At 35.8% G+C, this 24,169-nt stretch overlaps 1 protein-coding gene across 1 annotated transcript; it reads left to right on the forward strand.

Annotated features, from left to right (window-relative positions):
• Positions 1-13,030: 13,030 nt before the first annotated feature.
• On the forward strand, positions 13,031-13,975 carry LOC116468136 (olfactory receptor 5D13). Its single transcript, XM_032151745.1, has one exon. The coding sequence runs from the start codon at positions 13,031-13,033 to the stop codon at positions 13,973-13,975; it is 945 nt and encodes a 314-aa protein (XP_032007636.1).
• The last annotated feature ends 10,194 nt before the right edge of the window (positions 13,976-24,169 follow it).

Below are 24,169 nucleotides of genomic sequence, written 5' to 3' on the forward strand. Positions count from 1 at the left end.
AAAGAAGATTGCTGAGTTCATTGCTCTTGGCATGGCAGTATACTGTTGGGAAAATGAGGTTTACTTCTCAGTGTCAATATCTGCTCCGAGAGTCAATGGTATACTTAGAATATTGAGTAGGTTTTCTGGCATATTTAGTAACCAGGGTGAGGAATAAAATGAAAAACTACAAATGCCCTCACCCCTTAGCCCCACAAAACAAACAAACAAACAAACAAAGAACACTAAAAATGTTTAACTAGAGAGGAAAAGAGAGCCATGTAAAATGTCCTTAAATATTTAAAGGACTATAATGTGAAAGGGTTGAGTCTTAATTTCTGTGAATTCCAGACATAAAGTTTGATCCATTTGCATCAGGAAAGTACCCAAAAATGCAATAGAAAAATATCAGTAAAGTGAATTTTCAAACATAGAACTACTAAAATGTTTACTTTCATAATAAGTTTCACTGACAGGGTTTGAAGAGAGATCAGTATATATGAGGAAAAATAAATAAAAGATGATGCATGGCTTTATAAACAGACAAAAGAAAAAAATAGCTATTGTTTCTAAAATACTATTGCTTATTTTTAATCATAATAACACGGCAAGAAATCTGGAGCCATTGTAGTTTTTAAGAAGAGAAATTAATGAGTAAATATGTATAGAAAAATGATTCTGGAATCAGTTTAGAATAGGGACTACAGGGAGAAAAACTGGGGGTTAGAAAATCAGTTGACAATTGTAATATTAATGAAAGCAAGATATAACTAGGTTCTGATAAAAACGGGTGCAAGAATTAGCCATTCCGCATCTCAGTTTTCTCATCTGTACATATTGGAATTATAATAATGTTGAATTGATAAGATTGACATGAGGATTAAGTGTGTTAATATGTTCAAAGCTCCTATAACAGTTTCTTGCACAAGCAAATACTATATGTTTATTAAATAAAATTCAAACAGATGAGAAAATGTGAGGGAATGTACTTTAACGCAAAAAAGAAGCACTAAAAATATTGCTAATGAAGGCTGAACAGAAGGCATGGGGAAATATTCAGAAATGCTCTTCTTTTCTGCTTGCCAAGCTTTGTCTTCTCTTGGTTTAGAATCTTTCAGAAACGACACTTAGTTTCCACTAGACAGAGTATGATCTAAACATTCCAAGGATTATTTCTTCAATGCAAGTTCTAGAACCTTTAGTGATAAAATGGCTTAATCTAGCTGTCTTGTAGTAATAAAATATTGTATCTCAAAATTCTTAACTTGTGTAGTTGTGATGCAACTAAAGTAATCCAAGTTCCTGAATGTAAAAACAAGCCTTTTTAATCAAAGCATATGACTAAATGCACGAGGTTCACAGAAGGTCCAGCCAATCTCCTATGTAACAGAAAGTGATCCTGTAACAGATTCTCTGTGCCTGGGATTAGTTGTGATAGATTTGATGGTAAGTTGTCATTTGTTACAAACAAGACCAGAAGTTGTGGCAATTCACAGATGTGTCCAAGAAGGCAACATCTTATCTATTGGGTCTCCAAATACATTTACAGAATATGTTTGTGGTTTTTATTGCTTGTTTTTTAGGGTTAATCATCTGAAATTTCTAATGTCAGGATGACTATTGGTTTACATAAACAAAATGTTTATATTTTTCAATCACACATATTCTGTCATTCCTCATTGACTACCACATCTCAGTTTGTCGCCACATCAAGAAAAAGTGTTTGGATGTTGTAAGGTATATTTACTTTTTTAGTACAGCTGTGAGCTAGATAATGATGTTTCAAGCAAAGACGGACTGCTTATATGATGGTGAGTCTGTAATATTATAATAGTGCTGAAAAGTTCCAATCACCTAGTGACATCCTAGCATCATAATGTCATAGCGTAATGCATCACTCACATGTTTTTGGTGATGCTGGCGTAAACAAACTTACTGTGCTGCCAGTCGTATAAAACCTCAGCATATGCAATTATATTCAGTACCAAATACTTGATACTGACACTAAAAGATCGTGAACTGGTTTATGAATTTAATAATATATACATTTTATCATCATTTGGAGTGTACTCCTTCCACATATTAAAAAACGTTAACTGTAAAACAGATACATCCTTCAAGAGGTATTCTAGAAGGAGACATTGTTATCTTAGGAGATGACATATCCATATATGTTTCTACCCCGGAAGACCTTCTAGTGGGACATGATGTGGAAGTGGAAGACAGTGATATTGATGAACCTGACACTGTGTAGGCCTAGGCTAAAGTATGCACTTATGTATTAGTTTTTAACAAAAGAGTTCAAAAGTAGAAAAAAATAAATACAGAAAGCATCTTACAAAATAAGGATATAGAGATATCAAGATGGCCATATAGGAACAGCTCCAGTCTACAGCTCCCAGGGTGAGCAATGCAGAAGATGGGTGATTTCTGCATTTCCAACTGAGGTACTGGGTTCATCTCACTGGGGAGTGCCAGAAAGTGGGTGAAGGACAGTGGGTGCAGTTCACCGTGCATGAGCCAAAGCAGGGGGAGGCATCACCTCACCTGGGAAGTGCAAGGGGTCAGGGAATTCCCTTTACTAGTCAAAGAAAAGGGGGACAGACGGCACCAGGAAAATTGGGTCACTCCCACCCCAATACTGTGCTTTTCCAATGGGCTTAAAAAATGGCACACCAGGAAATTATATCCTGAACCTGGCTCTGGCTCGGAGGGTCCTACACCCATGGAGCCTCACTCATTGCTAGCACACCAGTCTGAGGTCAAACTGCAAGGCAGCAGCAAGGCTGAGGGAGGGGCGCCCCCCATTGCTCAGGCTTGAGTAGGTAAACAAATCTGCAGGGAAGCTCGAAGTGGGTGGAGCCCACGACAGCTCAAGGAGGCCTGCCTGCCTCTGTAGGCTCCACCTCTGGGGGCAGGGCACAGACAAACAAAAGACAGCAATAACTTCTGCAGACTTAAATGTCCCTGTCTGACAGCTTTGAAGAGTAGTGGTTCTCCCAGCACACAGCTTGAGATCTGAGAACGGACAGACTGCCTCCTCAAATCAGTCCCTGACCCCCGAGTAGCCTAACTGGGAGGCACCCCCCAGAAGGGGCAGACAGACACCTCACATGACTGGGTACTCCTCTGAGACAAAATTTCCAGAGGAACTATCAGGCAGCAGCATTTGCTGTTCACCAATACCGCTGTTCTGCAGCCACTGCTGCTGATACCCAGGCAAGCAGGGTCTGGAGTGGACTTCCAGTAAACTACAACAGACCTGCAGCTGAGGCTCCTGTCTGGTAGAAGGAAAACTAACAAACAGAAAGGACATCCACACCAAAAACCCATCTGTACGTCACCATCATCAAAGACAAAAGGTATATAAAACCACAAAATGGGGAAAAAATACAGCAGAAAAACTGGAAACTCTAAAAATCAGAGTGCTTCTCCTCCTCCAAAGGAACGCAGGTCCTCACCAGCAATGGAACAAAGCTGGATGGAGAATGACTTTAATGAGTTGAGAGAGGAAGGCTTCAGAGATGAAACTACTCTGAGCTAAAGGAGGAAGTTCTAACCAATGGCAAAGAAGTTAAAAACTTAGAAAAAATATTAGATGAAAGGATAACTAGAATAACCAATGCAGAGAAGTCCTTAAAGGACCTAATGGAGCTGAAAACCATGGCATGAGAACTACATGATGAATGCACAAGCCTCAGTAACCGATGCAATCAACTGGAAGAAAGGGTATCAGTGATGGAAGACGAAATGAATGAAATGAAGTGTGAAGAGAAGTTTAGAGAAAAAAGAATGAAAAGAAATGAACAAAGCCTCCAAGAAATATGGGACTATGTGAAAAGACCAAATGTACATCCAATTGGTGTACCTGAAAGTGATGGGGAGAATGGAACCAAGTTGGAAAACACTCTGCAGGATATTATCCAGGAGAAATTCCCCAATCTAGCAAGGAAGGCCAACATTCAAATTCAGGAAATACAGGGAACTCCACAAAGATACTCCTTGACAGGAGCAACACCAAGACACACAATTGTCAGATTCACCAAAGTTGAAATGAAGGAAAAAATGTTAAGGGCAGCCAGAGAGAAAGGTCGGGTTCCCCACAAAGGGAAGCCCATCAGACTAACAGCAGATCTCTTGGCAGAAACTCTACAAGCCAGAAGAGAGTGGGGGCCAATATTCAACATTCTTAAATAAAAGAATTTTCAACCCAGAATTTCATATCCAGCCAAACTAAGCTTCATAAGTGAAGCAGAAATAAAATCCTTTACAGACAAGCAAATGCTGAGAGATTTTGTCACCACCAGGCCTGCCCTAAAAGAGCTCCTGAAGGAATCACTAAACATGGCAAGGAACAACCAGTACCAGCCACTGCAAAAAGAAAGGGTATCTTTCTTTTTGTAAGATAAGATTGTAAAGCCAAATTGTAAAGACCATCAAGGCTAGGAAGAAACTGTATCAACTAACAAGCAAAATAACCATCTAACATCATAATGACAGGATCAAATTCACACATAACAATACTAACCTTAAATGTAAATGGGCTAAATGCTCCAACTAAAAGACACAGACTGGCAAATTGGATAAAGAGTCAAGACCCATCAGTGTGCTGTATACAGGAAACCCATCTCATGTGCAGAGATATACATAGGCTCAAAATAAAGGGATGGAAGAAGATCTACCAAGCAAATGGAAAACAAAAAAAGGCAGGGGTTGCAATCGTAGTATCTGAAAAAACAGACTTCAAAACAACAAAGATCAAAAGAGACAAAGAAGGCCATTACATAATGGTAAGGGATCAATTCAACAAGAAGAGCTAACTTTCCTAAATATATATGCACCCAATACAGGAACACCCAGATTCACAAAGCAAGTACTTAGTGACCTACAAAGAGACTCAGACTCCCACAGAAAAATAATGGGAGATTTTAACTCCCCACTGTCAACATTAGACAGATCAATGAGACAGAAAGTTAACAAGGATATCCAGGAATTGAACTCAGCTCTGCACCAAGCGGACCTAATAGACATCTACAGAACTCTCCACCTCAAATCAACAAAATATATTCTTTTCAGCACCACACCACACCTATTCCAAAATTGACCACATATTTGGAAGTAAAGCTCTCCTTAGCAAATGTAAAAGAACAGAAATTATAACAAACTGTCTCTCAGACCACAGTGCAATCAAACTAGAACTCAGGATTAAGAAACTCACTCATAACCGCTCAACTACATGGAAAATGAACAACCTGCTCCTGAATGACTACTGAGTACATAAAGAAATGAAGGCAGAAATAAAGATGTTCTTTGAAAACAACGAGAACAAAGACAAAACATACCAGAATCTCTGGGACACGTTCAAAGCAGTGTGTAGAGGGAAATTTATAGCACTAAATGCCCACAAGAGAAAGCAGGAAAGATCTAAAATTGACACCCTAACATCGCAGTTAAAAGAACTAGAAAAGCAAGAGCAAAGACATTCAAAAGCTAGCAGAAGGCAAGAAATAACTAAGATAAGAGTAGAAATGAAGGAAATAGAGACATGAACAAACCCTTCAAAAAATCAATGAATCCAGGAGCTTGTTTTTTGAGAAGATCAACAAAATCTATAGACCACTAGCAAGACTAATAAAGAAGAAATGAGAGAAAAATCAAATAGACGCGATAAAAAATGACAAAGGGGATATCACCACTGATCCCACAGAAATACAAACTACCATCAGACAATACTATAAACACCTCTACACAAATAAACTAGAAAATCTAGAAGAAATGGATAAATTCCTCGACACATACACCATCCCAAGACTAAACCAGGAAGAAGCGGAATCTCTGAATAGACGAATAACAGGCTCTGAAATTGAGGCAATAATTAATAGCTTACCAACCAAAAAAAGTCCAGGATCAGATGGATTCAAAGCCAAATTCTACCAGAGGTACAAGGAGGAGCTGGTGCCATTCCTTTTGAAACTATTGCAATCAATAGAAAAAGAGAGAATAATCCCTAACTCATTTTATGAGGCCAGCATCAACCTGATACCAAAGCCTGGCAGAGACACAACAAAAAAAGAGAATTTTAGACCAATATCCTTGATGAACATTGATGCAAAATTCCTCAATAAAATTCTGGCAAACCAAAACAAGCAACACATCAAAAAGCTTATCCACCATGATCAAGTGGGCTTCATCCCTGGGATGCAAGGCTGATGCAACATACGAAAATCAATAAACGTAATCCAGCATATGAAGAGAACCAAAGACAAAAACCACATGATTATCTCAATAGATGCAGAAAAGGCCTTTGACAAAATTCAACAACCTTCATGCTAAAAACTCTCAATAAATTAGGTATTGATGGGACATATCTCAAAATATTAAGAGCTATTTATGGCAAACCCACAGCCAATATCATACTGAATAGACAAAAACTGGAAGCATTCCCTTTGAAAACTGGCACAAGACAGGGATGCCCTCTCTCACCACTCCTATTCAACATAGTGCTGGAAGTTCTGTCCAGGGCAATCAGTCCCGAGAAGGAAATAAAGTGCATTCAATCAGGAAAAGAGGAAGTCAAATTGTCCCTGTTTGCAGTTGACATGATTGTATGTCTAGAAAACCCCATCGTCTCAGCCCAAAATCTCCTTAATTGGATAAGCAACGTCAGCAAAGTCTCAGGATACAAAATCAATGTGCAAAAATCACAAGCACTCCTATACACCAATAACAAACAGAGAGCCAAATCATGAGTGAACACCCATTCACAATTGCTTCAATGAGAATAAAATACCTAGGAATCCAACTTACAAGGGATGTGAAGGACCTCTTCAAGGAAAACCACAAACCACTGCTCAATGAAATAAAAGAGGATACAAACAAATGGAAGAACATTCCATGCTCATGGGTTGGAAGAATCAATATCGTGAAAATGGCCATACAGCCCAAGGTAATTTGTAGATTCAATGCCATCCCCATCAAGCTACCAATGACTTTCATCACAGAATTGGAAAAAACTACTTGAAAGTTCATATGGAACCAAAAAAGAGCCCACATTGCCAAGTCATTCCTAAGCCAAAAGAACAAAGCTGGAGGCATCACGCCATCTGACTTCAAACTATACTACAAGGCTACAGTAACCAAAACAGCATGGTACTGGTACCACAACAGAGATATATACCAATGGAACAGAACAGAGCCCTCAGAAATAGTGCCACATATCTACAACTATCTGATCTTTGACAAACCTAACAAAAGCAAGCAATAGGGAAAGGATTCCCTATATAATAAATGGTGCTGGGAAAACTGCCTAGCCATATGTAGAAAGCTGAAACTGGATCCCTTCCTTACACCTTATACAAAAATTAATTCAAGATGGATTAAAGACTTACATGTTAGACCTAAAGCCATAAAAATCCTAGAAGAAAGCCTAGGCAATACCATTCAGGAGATAGGCATGGGCAAGGACTTCATGTCTAAAACACCAAAAGCAATGGCAACAAAAGCCAAAATTGACAAATAGGATCTAATTAAACTAAAGAGCTTCTGCACAGCAAAAGAAACCACCATCAGAGTGAACAGGCAACCTACAGAATGGGAGAAAATTTTCGCAACCTACTCATCTGACAAAGGGCTAATATCCAGAATCTACAATGAACTCAAACAAATTTTCAAGAAAAAAACAAACAATCCCATCAAAAAGTGGGTGAAGGATATGAACAGACACTTCTCAAAAGAAGACATTTATGCAGCCAAAAAACACATGAGAAAATGCTCATCATCACTGGCCATCAGAGAAATGCAAATCAAAACCACAATGTGATACCATCTTACACCACTTAGAATGGCAATGATTAAAAGGTCAGGAAACAACAGGTGCTGGAGAGGATGTGGAGAAATCGGAACATTTCTACATTGTTGTTGGGACTGTCAACTAGTACAACCATTGTGGAAGTTGGTGTGGCGATTCCTCGGGGATCTAGAACTAGAGATACTATTTGACCCAGCCATCCCATTACTGGGTATATACCCAAAGGATTATAAATCATGCCGCTATAAAGACACATGCACACATATGTTTATTGTGGCACTATTCACAATAGCAAAGACTTGGAACCAACCCAAATGTCCAACAATGATAGACTGGATTAAGAAGATGTGGCACATATACACCATGGAATACTATGCAGCCATAAAAAATGATGAGGTCATGTCCTTTGTAGGGACATGGATGAAGCTGGAAACCATCATTCTCAGCAAACTATCACAAGGACAATAAAACAAACATTGCATGGTCTCACTCATAGGTGAGAATTGAACAATGAGCACACATGGACACAGGAAGGGGAACATCACACACCAGGGACTGTTGTAGGGTGGGGGGAGGGGGGAGGGATAGCATTTGGAGATATACCTAATGCTAAATGAGGAGTCAATGGGTGCAGCACACCAACATGGCACATGGATACACATGTAACAAACATGCGTGTTGTGCACATGTACCCTAAAACTTAAAGTATAATATTAAAAATAAAAAATAAATAAACAAAACAAGGATATAAAGAAAAAATATGTTTGTGTAGCTATACAATGTGTTATTTTCTAAGGTAAGAATTATTACCAAATGGTCAAATTAAAAAAATGAAATTTATAAAGTAAAAATTGTACAGTAGGCAAAGGTTATTTTATTATTGGAGAAAGATTTTTTAAGAATAAATTTTGGATAGCCAAAGTGTACAGTGTTGATAAATTCTGCAGTAGTTTAAATAACATTCTAGGCCTTCATATTCACCCACTATCTACTTCCTGACTCCTACAGAGTAGCTCCTGCAAGCTCCATTCATAGTAAGTGCCTTATACAGAAGTATCATTTTTTATCTTTTATTCCATATATTTTATTGTACCTTTTCTATGTTTAGATACACAAATACTATTGTTTAAAAATTGTCTGAAGTGTTCAGCATAGTGATATGCTATACAGATTTGTAGCTTTGGAGTAATCGGCTATAACACATTGTCTAGGTGTCTACAATAGGCTATACCATCTAGGTTTGTGTAAGTATACTCCATGATGTTCACACAGATATGAAATCACCCAATGGCACATTTCCTAGAATATATACCCATTGTTCAGCAATGTATGACTGTAGTATAAATTTTGTGGTTTATAATTGCTAAAAAATACAGAAATTTTTGTTTCATACAATATGTGCTGCAAACAGGCTACATAACTAATAGAAGATAATCTATTGAAACTTTTAAGAATATCTACAAAGCACATTCTCAGGAAGCAGTTTTATAACATTGAGTGTTTTGAGCCTTATATTAGGTTGGTGCAAAAGTAATTGCAGTTTTTGTCATTGAAAGTAATGGTGATAAATAACCATATGATGGCTATATAATTGTACCCTAAAACTTAAAGTACAATAATAATAATAATAATAATAATAATAATAATAAATCTGTTAGGTAGCTACATCTCATGTTAAGTGTTCTCATTAAAATACACACACAAAAAACATTGGTACATTACTACAACTAAACTCCAGTCTTTATTTGAATTTCATCTGTTTTTTTTGTTCTGGGGTACATGTGCAGAACGTGCAGGTTTGTTACATAGGTATACACGTGCCATGGTGGTTTGCTGCACCCATCAACCCATCATCTACATTAGATATTTCTCCTAATGCTATCCCTCCCCTAGGCCCCACCCTGCAACAGTCCCTGGTATATTATGTCCCCCTCCCTGTGTCCATGTGTTCTCATTGTTCAACTCCCAGTTATGAGTGAAAACGTGCAGTTTTGTTTTCTGTTCTTGTGTTAGTTTGCTGAGAATGATGGTTTCCATCTTTGTCCATGTCCCGGCAAAGGACATGAACTCATCCTTTTGTATGGCTGCATAGTATACCATGGTGTATACATGTCACATTTTCTTTATCCAGTCTGTCATTGATGGGCATTTGTTTTGGTTTCAAGTCTTTGCTATTGTGAACAGTGCTGCAATAAACATACGTGTGCATGAGTCTTTATAGTAGAATGATTTATAATCCTTTGGGTATATACCTAGTAACGCAATTGCTGGGTCAAATGGTATTTCTAGTTCTAGATCCTTGAGGAAGTGCCATGTTGTCTTCTATAATGGTTGAACTAATTTACACTCCGACCAATGGTGTGAAAGCATTTCTATTTCTCCACAACCTCTCCAGCATCTATTGTTTCCTGACTTTTTAATGATCACTATTCTAACTGGCACAAGACGGAATCGCAATGTGGTTTTGATTTGCATTTCTCTAATGACCGGTGACGATGAGCTTTTTTTCATATGTTTGTCAGCTGCATAAATGTCTTCTTTTGAGAAGTGTCTATTCATATCCTTCACCCACTTTTTGATGGAGTTGTTTGTTTTTTTCTTGTAAATTTGTTTAAGTTATTTGTAGATTCTGGATATTAGCTCTTTGTCAGATGGATAGATTGCAAAGATTTTCTCCCATTCTGTAGGTTGCCTGTTCATTCTGATGATTGTTACTTTTGCTGTGTAGAAGCTCTTTAGTTTAATTAGATCGCATTTGTCAGTTTTGGCTTTTGTTGCCATTGCTTTTAGTGTTTTAGTTATGAAGTCTTTCCCATGCCTATGTTCTGAATGGTATTGCCTAGGTTTTCTTCTAGGGGTTTTTATGGTTTTAGACCTAACGTTTAAGTCTTTCATCCATCCTGAGTTAATTTTTGTGTAAGGTGTTAGGAAGGGATCCAATTTCAGCTTTCTGCATATGGGTAGCCAGTTTTCCCAACACCATTTATAAAATGGGGAATCCTTTCCCCATTGCTTGTTTTTGTCAGGTTTCTATCAGATATCAGATGGTATTCAAAGAGAATATAATACCTAGGAATCCAACTTACAAGGGATGTGAAGGACCTCTTCAAGGAGAACTACAAACCACTGCTCAATAAAATAAGAGAGGACACAAATGGAAAAACATTCCATGCTCATGGATAGGAAGAATCGATATTGTGAAAATGGCCATACTGCCCAAAATAACTTATATATTCAGTGCTATCCCCATTAAGCTACCATTGACTTTCTTCACATAATTGGAAGAAAATTACTTTAAATTTTATATGCAACCAAAAAAGAGCTGCATAGCCGAGACGAGCCTAAGCAAAAGAATGAAGCTGGAGGGATCATGCTACCCAACTTCAAAATATACTAAAAGGCTACAGTAACCAAAACAGCATGGTACTAGTACCAAAACAGATATATAGACCAATGGAACAGAACAGAGGCCTCAGAAATAACACCGCACATTGACTTTGAGAGTCTTAAGGAGTACTCTCTAAATATCCTGTAGAGTACTCCCATGTCTGGGTTTTCCTTATGATGTGATGTTCTCATATTAAGCTAGGTTTAATTGGTACTGGAAAGAATATGCTCATGATGAATGCTCTGTGTTGAGGGTTGCTTGTAGTGCATGTAAGGAAATGCATAGGACTGGAGCTTCGCACTAATTCCAGGGAAAGCTGAAAAGATGAAAAAAGAAATATACATGGATTTCTGCTGCATTGTCCTATTTTTATTCATGCTTTTTCACTCATAACAAGTCCATTTACTTTAGGTTTTATTGTTTTCACTCTTCTGTCTTAAAGTTTGTCTTATCATGAAAGAGAGATAACCGCTTGAGCTCAGAAGTTAGAGAACACCCTGGGCAACATAGTGAGACCCTGTCTCTAGAGAAAAATAAAAAATTATCCAGGTGTGGTGGTGCATGCCTGTAGTCCCATCTACTGAGGAGGATCACTTGAGCCTTGGAGTTCGAGGCTGCACTGAGCAGTGATCTTGCCAGTGCACTCTAGCCTGGGTGACAGAGTGAGACCCTGTCCCAAAAACAAGTAAACAAAAATAAATAAATAGAAATAACTCCATATAAACAGTGTGTGGTGATGACTAGATTACAACTTTTGTTTATAATTTGATGTAGCCCACTGATTTTATATTGGCTGTAATCTTTCATTCTTACCCCTAATTTCAATAAAATTGCCTCAAGCTCAAAAAAAAAAAGAAAGAGAGATTATTTATTTCTTATTGGTTAAGAAAATGTGTAATTTTCATTATACAACTTTCAGGGTATCATAGAATATATTTTGTATGAAAATATTGTTGACAACTACAGATGTTTCTGTTTTTCTAATATATTCCGTATTAGCATGTATAGAATACATATTATGTGCATAAATGTATACATATATATGTATATCTCAGAAGATGTGACCTAAAGCACATTGAGAAACAGGTAATGGAAATTTAACTAATTAACTTTATTTAATAAAATAATAAAAGTTCAGCAAATTGTCAAAATGCCCATAAAAACACTCCAGGAGACAATGTACATTGATGAAAGTTTTAATGGAAGCTATATAGACATCTTAGAAATGGGCTTCCACAGCAGACTCTCAAGGATTAGGTGGAAGGCATAGGCTATATATATTTTATGGTTTATTTAAATTCTTAATCTACAGTCATTTAATTCTGTGTTATGCCCAGCAAAGGTAGAAAATACTAACATTTGTGTGCCACCAATGGCGGTGTCAAATCACCTACTTGATCCTCAGTGTAATTTTTAGATCCATGAGAAGGTTTCCTTTGTGCTTCTCAGTTCTTAAAAATTGATTTTATGTCATAATTTATATTTCAGTTCTATGTGAATCATACTAAAAATGGCTGACTTTTCAATAATAGAATGATTACTGTATATTTTCCATGTAAGTGGTAGTTTTTGCCCTTTAGCAGGCATCAAAATCACCTGGAGACTTAGTTAAACCACAAATAGTGGGCCTCATCCCAGAGTTTCTGCTCAGAAGGTTGATGGAGCTGAAGAATTGGCAATAGTAGGAAGTTCCCAGGAGGTGATGCTACTGCTGGTTTGATGACCATATTTTGAGAATCACTGTTCTATATTACTTGTCCTCGAAACACATGAAGCCTATTTCCTCTCTCTATCTTTTTTCCTATCCAGTTCTGCTTTTCAAGAATAACTTTTTTCTTTTTAACCCAACAGGTATCATGATGGCATCTGAAAGAAATCGAAGCAGCACACCCACGTTTATTCTCTTGGGTTTTTCAGAATACTCAGAAATCCAGGTTCCACTCTTTCTGGTTTTCTTGTTTGTCTACACAGTCACTGTAGTGGGGAACTTGGGCATGATAATAATCATCAGACTCAATTCAAAACTCCATACTATCATGTACTTTTTCCTTAGTCACTTGTCCTTGGTAGATTTCTGTTTTTCCACTGTAGTTACACCTAAACTGTTGGAGAAATTGGTTGTGGAAGACAGAACTATCTCTTTCTCTGGTTGCATCGTGCAATTTTGTTTTGCTTGCATTTTTGGAGTGACAGAAACTTTCATGTTAGCAGCGATGGCTTATGACCATTTTGTGGCAGTTTGTAAACCCTTGCTCTATACCACTATTATGTCTCAGAAGCTCTGTGCTCTTCTGGTGGCTGGGTCCTATACATGGGGGATAGTGTGCTCCCTGATACTCACATATTTTCTTCTTGACCTGTCGTTTTGTGAATCTACCTTCATAAATAATTTTATCTGTGACCACTCTGTAATTGTTTCTGCCTCCTACTCAGACCCCTATATAAGCCAGATGCTATGCTTTATTATTGCCATATTCAATGAGGTGAGCAGCCTAATTATCATTCTGACATCATATATGCTTATTTTCATTACCATTATGAAGATACCTTCTGCAAGTGGGCGCCAGAAAACCTTCTCCACCTGTGCCTCCCACCTGACAGCCATCACTATCTTCCATGGAACTATCCTTTTCCTTTACTTTTTTCCTAATCCTAAAACTTCTAGCCTCATTGTTAAAGTGGCTTCTATGTTTTACACAGTGGTGATTCCAATGCTGAACCCATTGATCTATAGCCTTAGGAACAAAGATGTCAAGAACATGTTTGAAAAATTAGTTGTCACCAAATTGATTTATCACTGAATATGATATTCTTAGATATGTTATTTCTGAAAAAAGTGATTTACTATCTTACATATTACCCATCTTTTACAGTGCAATTGATTATTCAAATTATTTAATCAATAGACTATCAGTTAACACATTCACACCAGCACAACCTTTTGAAATTAGTGAAATAGCTCTAAATGACATGTAACTAAAAATTCTAAAACCTAAAGCTTTTATGTCATCTGTTGCAGTATTTGTAAATTATTTTAAAATACTTTTCAAGATATTCTGTAATTTTATGTGTATTTTTCAAAGCAAAACTGATACAAAGCTCATTAAATATGTGCAGATTCAGGATGGTCCCCTAAAATTGTAATCAGGAAACCCAAATTCCTGAGTGACTTTAACAAAAGCTTCTGCTTACTATGTCTTGTGCAACAACCAACGCTTTGCTTTTTCTTGTTTTGAGTGGAAGAAGTTGATTTTTATTCATGATAATTATAGCCTGCTGATTAGCAAACAAAATAGAATTAAGTATTATTCTGTCTTTCCTAAATGCATGCCCTATTTTATTCTAAAAAATTATCTGAGTATTCAGGCAATGGGATATTAAGGTAACAGAGTCCTAAAATGAAATTGCACATATCTGGTAACTTATATTCCAACAAACAAGCCATTATAATTCAATGGAGAAAAATAATAATGGGAAAACTGGATACTCATATGGAATAAAAGAGCCATAAGTTTTATTTCCCATCATCCAAAGCTACTAACTTGAATTAAATGAAACATATCATAAATCTAAATGTAACTGTTATAAGTACCTTTTAGCATAAAACATAGGGAGAATCTTTTCAAAGTTTGAGTGGAACTTTTTTGGATAGAATGTTAAAAGAATGGATCATCAGAAAATGGATAAAATGAATTTTATTAACAATAAAACCTTATGTTAAAAGTTTTTTTTATGGTGAAAGACACATTAAGAAAGTGAAAATATAAGCTGCAGATTGTGAATAAATATTTGCATTATTTAGGTCTGACAAATGATTTGTTTGTGGAATATATAAAGAACTATTGTACTCAAAACAAGAAGATAAACCATCTAGTTAAAAGTGGATGAAATGTTTTAGGATACACTTGACAAAAGAAGATACACAAATCATTCATAAACGCCTGAAAAGATATTAAGTATCACTAATCATCAATGAAAGTTATATTAAAACCACAGAGACTGAGGAGGCTGAGGTGGTAAGATTGCCTGAACCCAGGAGTTTGGGGTTACAATGAGCTATGATAATGCCACTGCACTCCGGCCTGGGAGACTCTGTCTCAGCACACACACAGACACACACACACACATACATACACACACAGAATGATGTATTATTGAACACTCATTAGAATGGCTAAAATAAATTTATCTGAAATCCCTAGTCTCAGTGAAAAAATGAACCAACTGTAATGCTAACACATTTCAGGTGGAGGTAAAAGCTAAGTCTTTGAAAACAATTTAGCAATATCTTATGAAATTACACAAAGACTTCCCATTCAACTCAACAATTCCTTTCCTGGGTATTTACCCATTAGAAGGGAAATCATATATTTAATTTAGGAGAAAATTTTTCTCTCTGGGATATACAATATTATAGGGAAGGGAAAAGAGTAGGGGGTGTTTTTGAGGATTTTGTGACCATGTTCCTTTAAAAAGTGAGTTTCCTAGAAGCGATGGATTTTCTTCCATGATGGAATTTTGCTACTTACTCAGGGTAAACAGAGGGAAGCAGGAAAAATCTTGTCCAACACAGAGAAACTGATTTTATGAATACACACACATATACACACATGAGTATATGCACATGTGGAATCATATGTATAACTGTATATGTATTGTTTATGGTACAATATACATATGCTAGGTAATCTCAATACATCTTCACCTGCATTATGTCTTTGATGACCTTCTATAATATCCACATTACCAAGTGTGATGGTTAATACTGAGTGTCAGCTTGACTGGATTGAAGGATGAAAATGTAGCTCCCGGGTGTGTCTGTGAGGGTGCTGCCAAAGGAGATTAACATTTGAGTCTGGGAAGGCAGGCCCACCCTTAATCTGGGTCATCACCATCTAATCAGCTGCCAGAGTGGCCGGGATATAAAGCAGGCAGAAAAATGTGAAAAGGCTATAGACTGGCTTAGACTCTAGCCTACATCTTTCTCCTGTGCTGGGTGCTTCCTGCCCTGGAACATCAGATTCCAATTTCTTCAGCTTTGGCACTCGGACTGGATTCTTTGCTTCTCAGCTTGCAGATGGTCTATTGTGGGAACTTGTGATCATGTGAATTAATACTACCTAATAAACTCCCCTTTATATATATACACACACACACACACACACACACATATCTTATTAGTTCTGTCCTGCTAGAGAACCCTAACTAATACACCAATCCTTTAAGAATGAGACAGATGGGCCCGCGCAGTGGCTCACACCTCTAATGCCAGCACTTTGGGAGGCCAAGGCAGGCAGATCGCCTGAGGTCAGGAGTTCAAGATGAGTCCGGCTAACGTGGTGAAACCCTGTCTCTACTAAAAATACAAAAATTAGCTGGGCATGCTGGCAGGTGCCTATAATCCCAGCTACTTGGGAAGCTGAGGCAGGAGAATCACTTGAACCTGGGAGGTGGAGGTTGTAGTGAGCCAAGATAGTGCACTGCACTCCAGCGTGTAAGACAGAGCAAGACTGTCTCAAAAAAAAAATAATGAGACAGATGAAATATAATTGTCCTGTTGCAATAATTCAGGGTAGGGGTAATTTGTTCGTAAATGAGTGGCTCTCACATTGAAATGGGAAGATCCCACTGCATTTCTCATTGATCCTGAGAAAAGGCAGACTCTGTAAATATGAGTTGAAGTTTGGTGAGGAAAAGAAAATAATGATGCCTGGTTTTTAAATAGAAGGACTTTAGGACAGTAGTTCATTATAAATGTCTTGGAGGGACTGCTGAAATAAAAGGGGGAAGACAGGTCTTCTGTGGAGTAGTAAAGAAGCCAGTAAAATACTCAGGCTAAAGAAACAAAAGTTGTCATAACATGCAGCCACCCCATAATTTACTTATACCTCTTGAGGGTGGGCATCCTGGAGTTTTGATTGAGGTCTGACAGGTGTGTGGAATTCCTGGATAATATGGTAATTCTTTTTTATTTTTCTTGAGGAACCTCCTTACATTTTCCATAATGGCTGTACTGATTTATATGTCGACTAACAGTGTATCAGAGTTCCCGTAAATAACACATAATCTCACTTGTATGTGGAATTTAAAAATGTCAAACCCATGGAAGCAGAAAATTGAATGGTGAGAGATGGGGAAACGGTAGATGGTTAAAGGAGGGAATACTGTTTCAAGTAGACAGTAGGAATAAGTTTTAGTGATCTATTGCAGAGCACAATGATCATAGTTAATAATAATGTATTATATATTTCAAAATTACTGAAGGAGTAGATTTTAAATGTTTCAGTTAATTATAATGTATTGTAGCTAATAATTATTAATTTGAATAACAATTATATTAGGTAGGTACAAAAGTAATAGTGATTTTTGCCTTTGAAAGTAATGTAATTAACAATAATGTATTATGTATTCAAAATTGCTGAAGGAGTAGATTTTAAATGTTCACTATAGAAAACTGATAAGTTTGTGATGCGAACATATGCGAATCAGCTTTATTTAATCATTCCATAATGTAAACATATATCAAAACATCACATTCTACCCCATAGATCTGTTTATAGAACTATTATTTCTCAATTAAAAATATAAATTGAAAAATAGATATTATTAGTATCTATTAATTATCTAGTAATAGATAATTAACATTTCAAAGAGCAAAGAGATCTTCCTGGGTGATCTGGTAGTCGCTAGCTGTTTTCTACATTGCACACATTTTATGATTCTTTGAACAGATTGAATTTCAGGTTTGGGCCTTGCAAAGGGCTGCTACTGGGGAAACGACAAATCCAGCAGTGCTTCATGGACACACAGGTTTACAGATAAATGGAAAAGTCACCAAAACAGTTTGTTTTTTCTGCTAGTTCCTGAAGGTAAAAACTTAGATTATTTGAGATCTTTCTATTTTTTTTAACGTAGCGTTTATTACTATAAACTTTCCTCTTAGAACTGCTTTTGATGGATCCTATATATTTTGATATGTTGTTTCTATTTTTGTTTGCCTCAAGATATTTTTAAGTCTCTCTTTTGATTTCTTCTTTGATACACTGATTGTTGAGGAGCATCTTGTTTAGTTTCCACACATTTTTGATTTTTAAACTTTTCTTTTTGTTATTGATTTTAATTGATTAATAAATGATTACCATTATTGTTTCTTACCATTGTGGTTGGGAAACTACTTGATATGATTTTAATCTTCTCAGCTTCACTGACACTTGTTTTACGGCCTGCCATTATTTGTCCTGGAGAATAAATCTTGTGTACTTGAGAATAATATGACTTTTTTTTTATACCACACACAAAAATCAATTTAAAAGAGAATAAAGTTCTAAATGTCAGACCAGAAAATGTAAAACTTGTAGAAGAAACCATAGGAAATAAGCTCCTTGACACTGGGTTTGTAACCGTTTTTAAAATTTGACACCAATAGCGTAGGCAATTAAAAAAGTGGGACTGTATCAAGCTAAAAAGTTTCTGCACAGAAAATGAAATTATCAAAAATGAAAAGACAATCTACAAAATAGGAGGAAATATTTTAAAATCGTAAATCTGATAATAGGTTAATAAAAAATATATAAGAAACTCATTCACATCAATAGCAAACAAAACCCACATACCCTGATTTTTTTTAAATGGGCAAAGGACCTAAATAGAAATTTTTTTTTACCAAAGAAGACATGGAAATGATTAATAGATATATGAAAATATTATCAATATCAACAATCATCAGATAAATGCAAATCAAAATTACACAACATATCACCTTGCACTTATCACTATCGCTCATGAAAAAGAGATAACAAGTGTTGGCAAGGACGTGGAGAAAGGGAAAGCTTGTATACTGCTGGTGGGAATGTAAGTTTGTAATAGCCATGTGGAAAACAGTATGTAGCTTCTTCAAAAAACTAAAAAGAGAGTTACCATACAGTTCAGCATCTTCAATACGGGGTATATTTCTAAAGGAAATGAAATCAATATGTGAAAGAGATAACTGCACTCCTGTGTTCATTGCAGTATTACTCACAATATTCACAATATGTTAATAGCTTATGTGTACATCAGTAGATGAATACACAGTGGAATACTATACAGTATTTAAAAAGAAGAAAGCCATGTCCTTTGTAACAACATTGTTGAATATCCACGATATTATGCAATACACCTTTTATTTTTTATTTAGTGTACATTTGTAACTATTAAATCAGCATTTAAAAATTTCTGTTTACATTTGAGATAATCAAAACCGCAGCAATTTGCCTTTTAAAAAGTTATGGAAATGTTTGACTGCAGTGAATATCTGTATCCTACCTGAAGTGAAAATCCATGACTGGCTCTCAAGTAAAGAATGGAAGTGAGAAGACAATGACTGACCTGGTTACATTGGTGAAGAAAATAATTGGAGAGTTATATTCCCATCATACCAGTTCTCTAGCAATGGTCCTTAATAAAAATAAAAACTCAAAAATAACAGATAAAGAATTCAAAGCATGGATTGCAAGAAGCTGAGTGAGATACAAGACAAGGTTGAAAATCAACACAAAGAAAATCCTAAAGCAATCTAGGAAATGAAGGAAGAGGTAAACATCTGAAAATAAAATTAATTAGCACTTCTGAAATTGAAAAACTCACTTAAGAAATTTCAAAATACAATTGAAATATTTATCAATAGACTGGACCAAGCAGAAGAAATAACTTTAGAGCCAGAAGGCTGGTGTTTTGAACTAATGCAGTCAGGTAAAAATAAAGAAAAAGAATTTACAAAAATGAGCAAAGTCCTTGAAAAAATATGGGATTATGAAAAGCTACAAAACCTATGAATTATTGGCATGCTTGAGAGAGAAAAAGGAAAAGCAAACAACCTAGAAAACGTACTTCAGGAAATAAAGAACATTTCTCTAATCTTGCTAGAGAAATAGACCTGCCAAATTCTCAGCAGCAACCTTGCAAGCCGGAAGAGTCTGGGAGCCTATTTTCAGCATTCTTAAAGGAGAGAAATTGCAATCAAAAATTTCATATATCTTTAAACTAGGATTCATAAGTGAAGGAGAAATAAAAACTTTTCCAGACTAGCAAGCACTGAGGAAATTTGTTACCTCTAAATTAGCTTATAAGAGATCCTCAAGGGAGTTCTAAACATTGAAATAAAAGAATAATATCTGCCACCACAAAAATATCCTTAAGTATATAGCCCACAAACCCAATAAAGCAACCATGCAATAGAAACTGCAAAGCAATCAACTAGCAACTTCATGGTAGGATCCAAACCTCACTTAACCAACATTAACCTTGAATGTAAACATTCCACTTATATGCCACTGTGTGACAAATTGGATAAAACAAATAAGACTCATGTGACTATCAAATTGCTGTCCTCAAGAGACCATTCTCAAATGGAACAACATAGATTCAAAGTAAAGGGTTAGAGAAAGATATATCACATAAACAAAATATAATAGAGAGCAGGGATCACTATTCTTACAATATAGAAAACAGACTTTAAACTTACAACAGCAAAAAAGGATAAAGAATGACATTACATAATGATAAATGATTCAATTCAAAAATAAGACTTAACTATCATAAATATATATGCACCTAATGTTTGAGCCTCTATATGTACAAAACATGCATTTCTAGACCTACAAAAAATGTAGACGACCATGCAATAATAATGGGGGATTTCAACACCTCATTGACAGTGTTAGACAGATTATCAAGGCAGAAAACTAACAAGGAAATTCTGGATTTATTTGACACTTGAGCAATTGGACATTAAATAGACATCTACAAAATACTACACCCATCAACCACAGAATATACATTTTTCTCATCTGTACACAGAACATGTCCAAGACTGTCCACATGCTTGAACATGAAGCAAGTCTCAATACTTTTTTTAAACAATGAAAAGCATGTCAACCATACCTTTGAACTATGGTGGAATAAACACATAAATCAATACCAAGAAGATCTTTCTAAGCAACACAATTACATGGAAATTAAACAACTTGCTTCTAAATGACTTTTGGGTAAACAACTAAATTAAGGCAGAAGTAAAAAGAAAAATTCTTTGAAATAAATGAAAACAGAGACACACACGGCAAAATCTCTAGGATGCAGCAAAAGCTGTGTTAAGAGGAAAGTTTAGTGTGTTAAAGTTAGAAAGATTTCAAATTCACGACCTAACATCACACCCACAGGAACCAGAAAAAGAACAAACTAATCCCAGAGCTGGCAGAAGAAAAGAAATAACTGAAATCAGAGCAGAACTGAATGAAACTGAGACTTAAAAATACATATAAAGAAAAAAAGAAACAAAAATAGAGTTCTTTGAAAGAATAAACCAGATAGATAGACTGCAAGCTAGATTAACAAAGAAAAAAGAGAAGATCCAAATAAGCACAATCAGAAATAACAAAATGACAACTAATCCCACAAACTACAAAAGTTCTTCAAAGACTATTATCAACACCTTTTTGAAAACAAAATAGACAATTCAGAGAAAATGGGTAGAATCCTGAAAACACACAACCTCCCAAGATTGAATCAGGAAGAAATCGAAACCCTGAATTGACTAATATCAATTTCTGAAATTGAACCAGTAACAAAAAACCTATCAAACAAAAAATGTCCCAGACCAGATTGGATTCACAGCCAAATTCTACCAGACATACAAAGAAGAGCTGTTACCAAGTCTACTGAAACTATTCAGGAAAATGGCAGAGGCGGGACTCCTCTTTATCCATTCTATGTGGCTAGCACCACTCTGATACCAGTAAATGGCGAAGAAACATTGAAAAAATAAAATTATAGGCCAATATTCCTGATGAACATAGATGCAAAAATCCTCAGCAAAATATTATCAATCCAAATGCAGCAGCACATCAAAACTTAATTCAGCACCATGAAGTAGGCATTTTTCCTGGGATGCAAGTTTGGATCAACATATACAAATCAAAAGTATAATTCACCACATAAACAGGATTGAAATTGAAAACCATATGGTCATCTCAACAGATGGAGAAAAATCTTTTGATAAAATCCAACTTCCCTTCATGATAAAAGCACTCAACAAACGATGTATCAAAGGAATGCATCTTGAAATAATAACATCCACTGATGAAAAACCCACAGCCAACATCATATTGAACAGGCAAAAGATTGAAGAATTGCAAGAAGACAAGACCACTCACTCTCATCACTCCTATTCAACATAGTATTGAAAGTCCTAGCCTGAGAAAGCAAACAAGAGGAAAAAAAAATAAAAGGCATCAAGATAGGAAAAGAAGTCAAACTATCTCTCTTTGATGATAATATGATTCTATACACAGAAAACCCTGAAGAATCCACTAATAGGCTCCTGGAACTTGTCAACAATTTCAGTAAGGTTTCAGGATACAAAATCAATGTACAAAAATCATTAACATTTCTATATACCAATAACATTCAAACTGGGAGGCAAATCAGGGATGCAGTTCCATTTACAATGGCCACAAAAAAGTACCTTGGAATACATCTAACCAAGGAGGTGAAATGTCTCTACAAAAACTACAAAACACTGCTGAAAGGAAATCATAGATGACAAAAACAAATGGAAAAACATGTTCATAGATTGGAATAATCGACGTAATTAAAATGACTATAAAGCCCAAAACAATGTACAAATTAACTGCTATTCCTGTCAAACTACCAACATCATATTTCACAGAATTAACTGTTCTAAAATTCATGTGTAATGAAAAAGGAGCCCAAATAGCCAAAGCAATTATAAGCAAAAAGAACAAATCCGGAGTCCTTATATTATCTTACTTCAAACTATATTACATGGCTACAGTAACCAAAACAGCATGGTACTTATTAAAAAAGTAGGCATGTAGACCAATAGAACACAATAGAGAACCCAAAAATAAATCTCCACACCTACAGCCTTTTGATCTTTGACAAAGTCTACAAAAATAAGCCTTGAGCAAAGGACACCTTATTCAATAAATGGTACTGGAATACCCGGCTAGCCAAATGCAGATGCTTATCTTTTACCATATACAAAAATTAACTTGAGATGTGTTAAAGATTTAAATGTAAGACCCCAACCTCTAAGAATCCTGGAAGAAAACCTTCTAGGTTTTTGATGCAGATAGCTGGAATTCTGGAATAAAACCAAGCCATCTACAACAAAGTTTCCATATCCTATGGATAAATAGCTTCTGTTGTGTTAGTGGTCCCAGGTAGAGACTCTGACAAAGTTTAGCCAGGTTTTCACAAGTCCAGAGAGAGCCTAAGTGGATATAATTATGGGATACTTAGGTGTAGTGGAATCAATTGATTGGTTGACCCCCAATAGTTTTAGACAGTTAAATATGCTTCCAAAATACATGTTATTTTTAAGAAGGTATGGACAAAAAAGATATTTCAAGACTTGATTTTATTATTATAAGCTTGGAAAAGTAGCATGCTCATATTTGGAAGAAAGCATAAATTACTTCCCATGAAGTAAATCAATTGTTCCAAAAACAATAGCGATTATTTTATGATAAATGAAAAAGCCAGAATGCACATTCTATTGCTCATACATCTCAAAAAACACAAGATACATACAAAAAGAAATAAAGATAAAACATTAATAGCAGTTATTAATTGTTGCATTCTCACTGAGTTGTCATTTCCTTTGTGTTATATTATCGATACCATGTTTTCTATGTGAATGTGTATATTTTCTCTCATGAAAAGTTCTAAAATAAATTAATGAAATAGGTTTGATGAGATATTGTCTTCAGTGGTTTAAAAGAAATTACATTATTGCAAAATGCAACACAGGGAAGTATTTAATCTAATTTCTGAGTTTATGTTTTAAAAATAAGTAGTTCAGTAAAAGTTCTCTAGGGTCTGAAACCCCAAGGTCGTGAAGTCCTACATAAACCCTTGATTTTGTTTCTAGGAAGCAGAATCAGCTTCAAAACCTCCCCCTCTCTCTCCCTTTTCTCCTCCTTTCCCCAATTTTT

The sequence above is a fragment of the Hylobates moloch genome, unplaced genomic scaffold (assembly GCF_009828535.3).
Source record: "Hylobates moloch isolate HMO894 unplaced genomic scaffold, HMol_V3 SCAFFOLD_5, whole genome shotgun sequence".
Lineage (NCBI taxonomy): Eukaryota > Metazoa > Chordata > Mammalia > Primates > Hylobatidae > Hylobates > Hylobates moloch.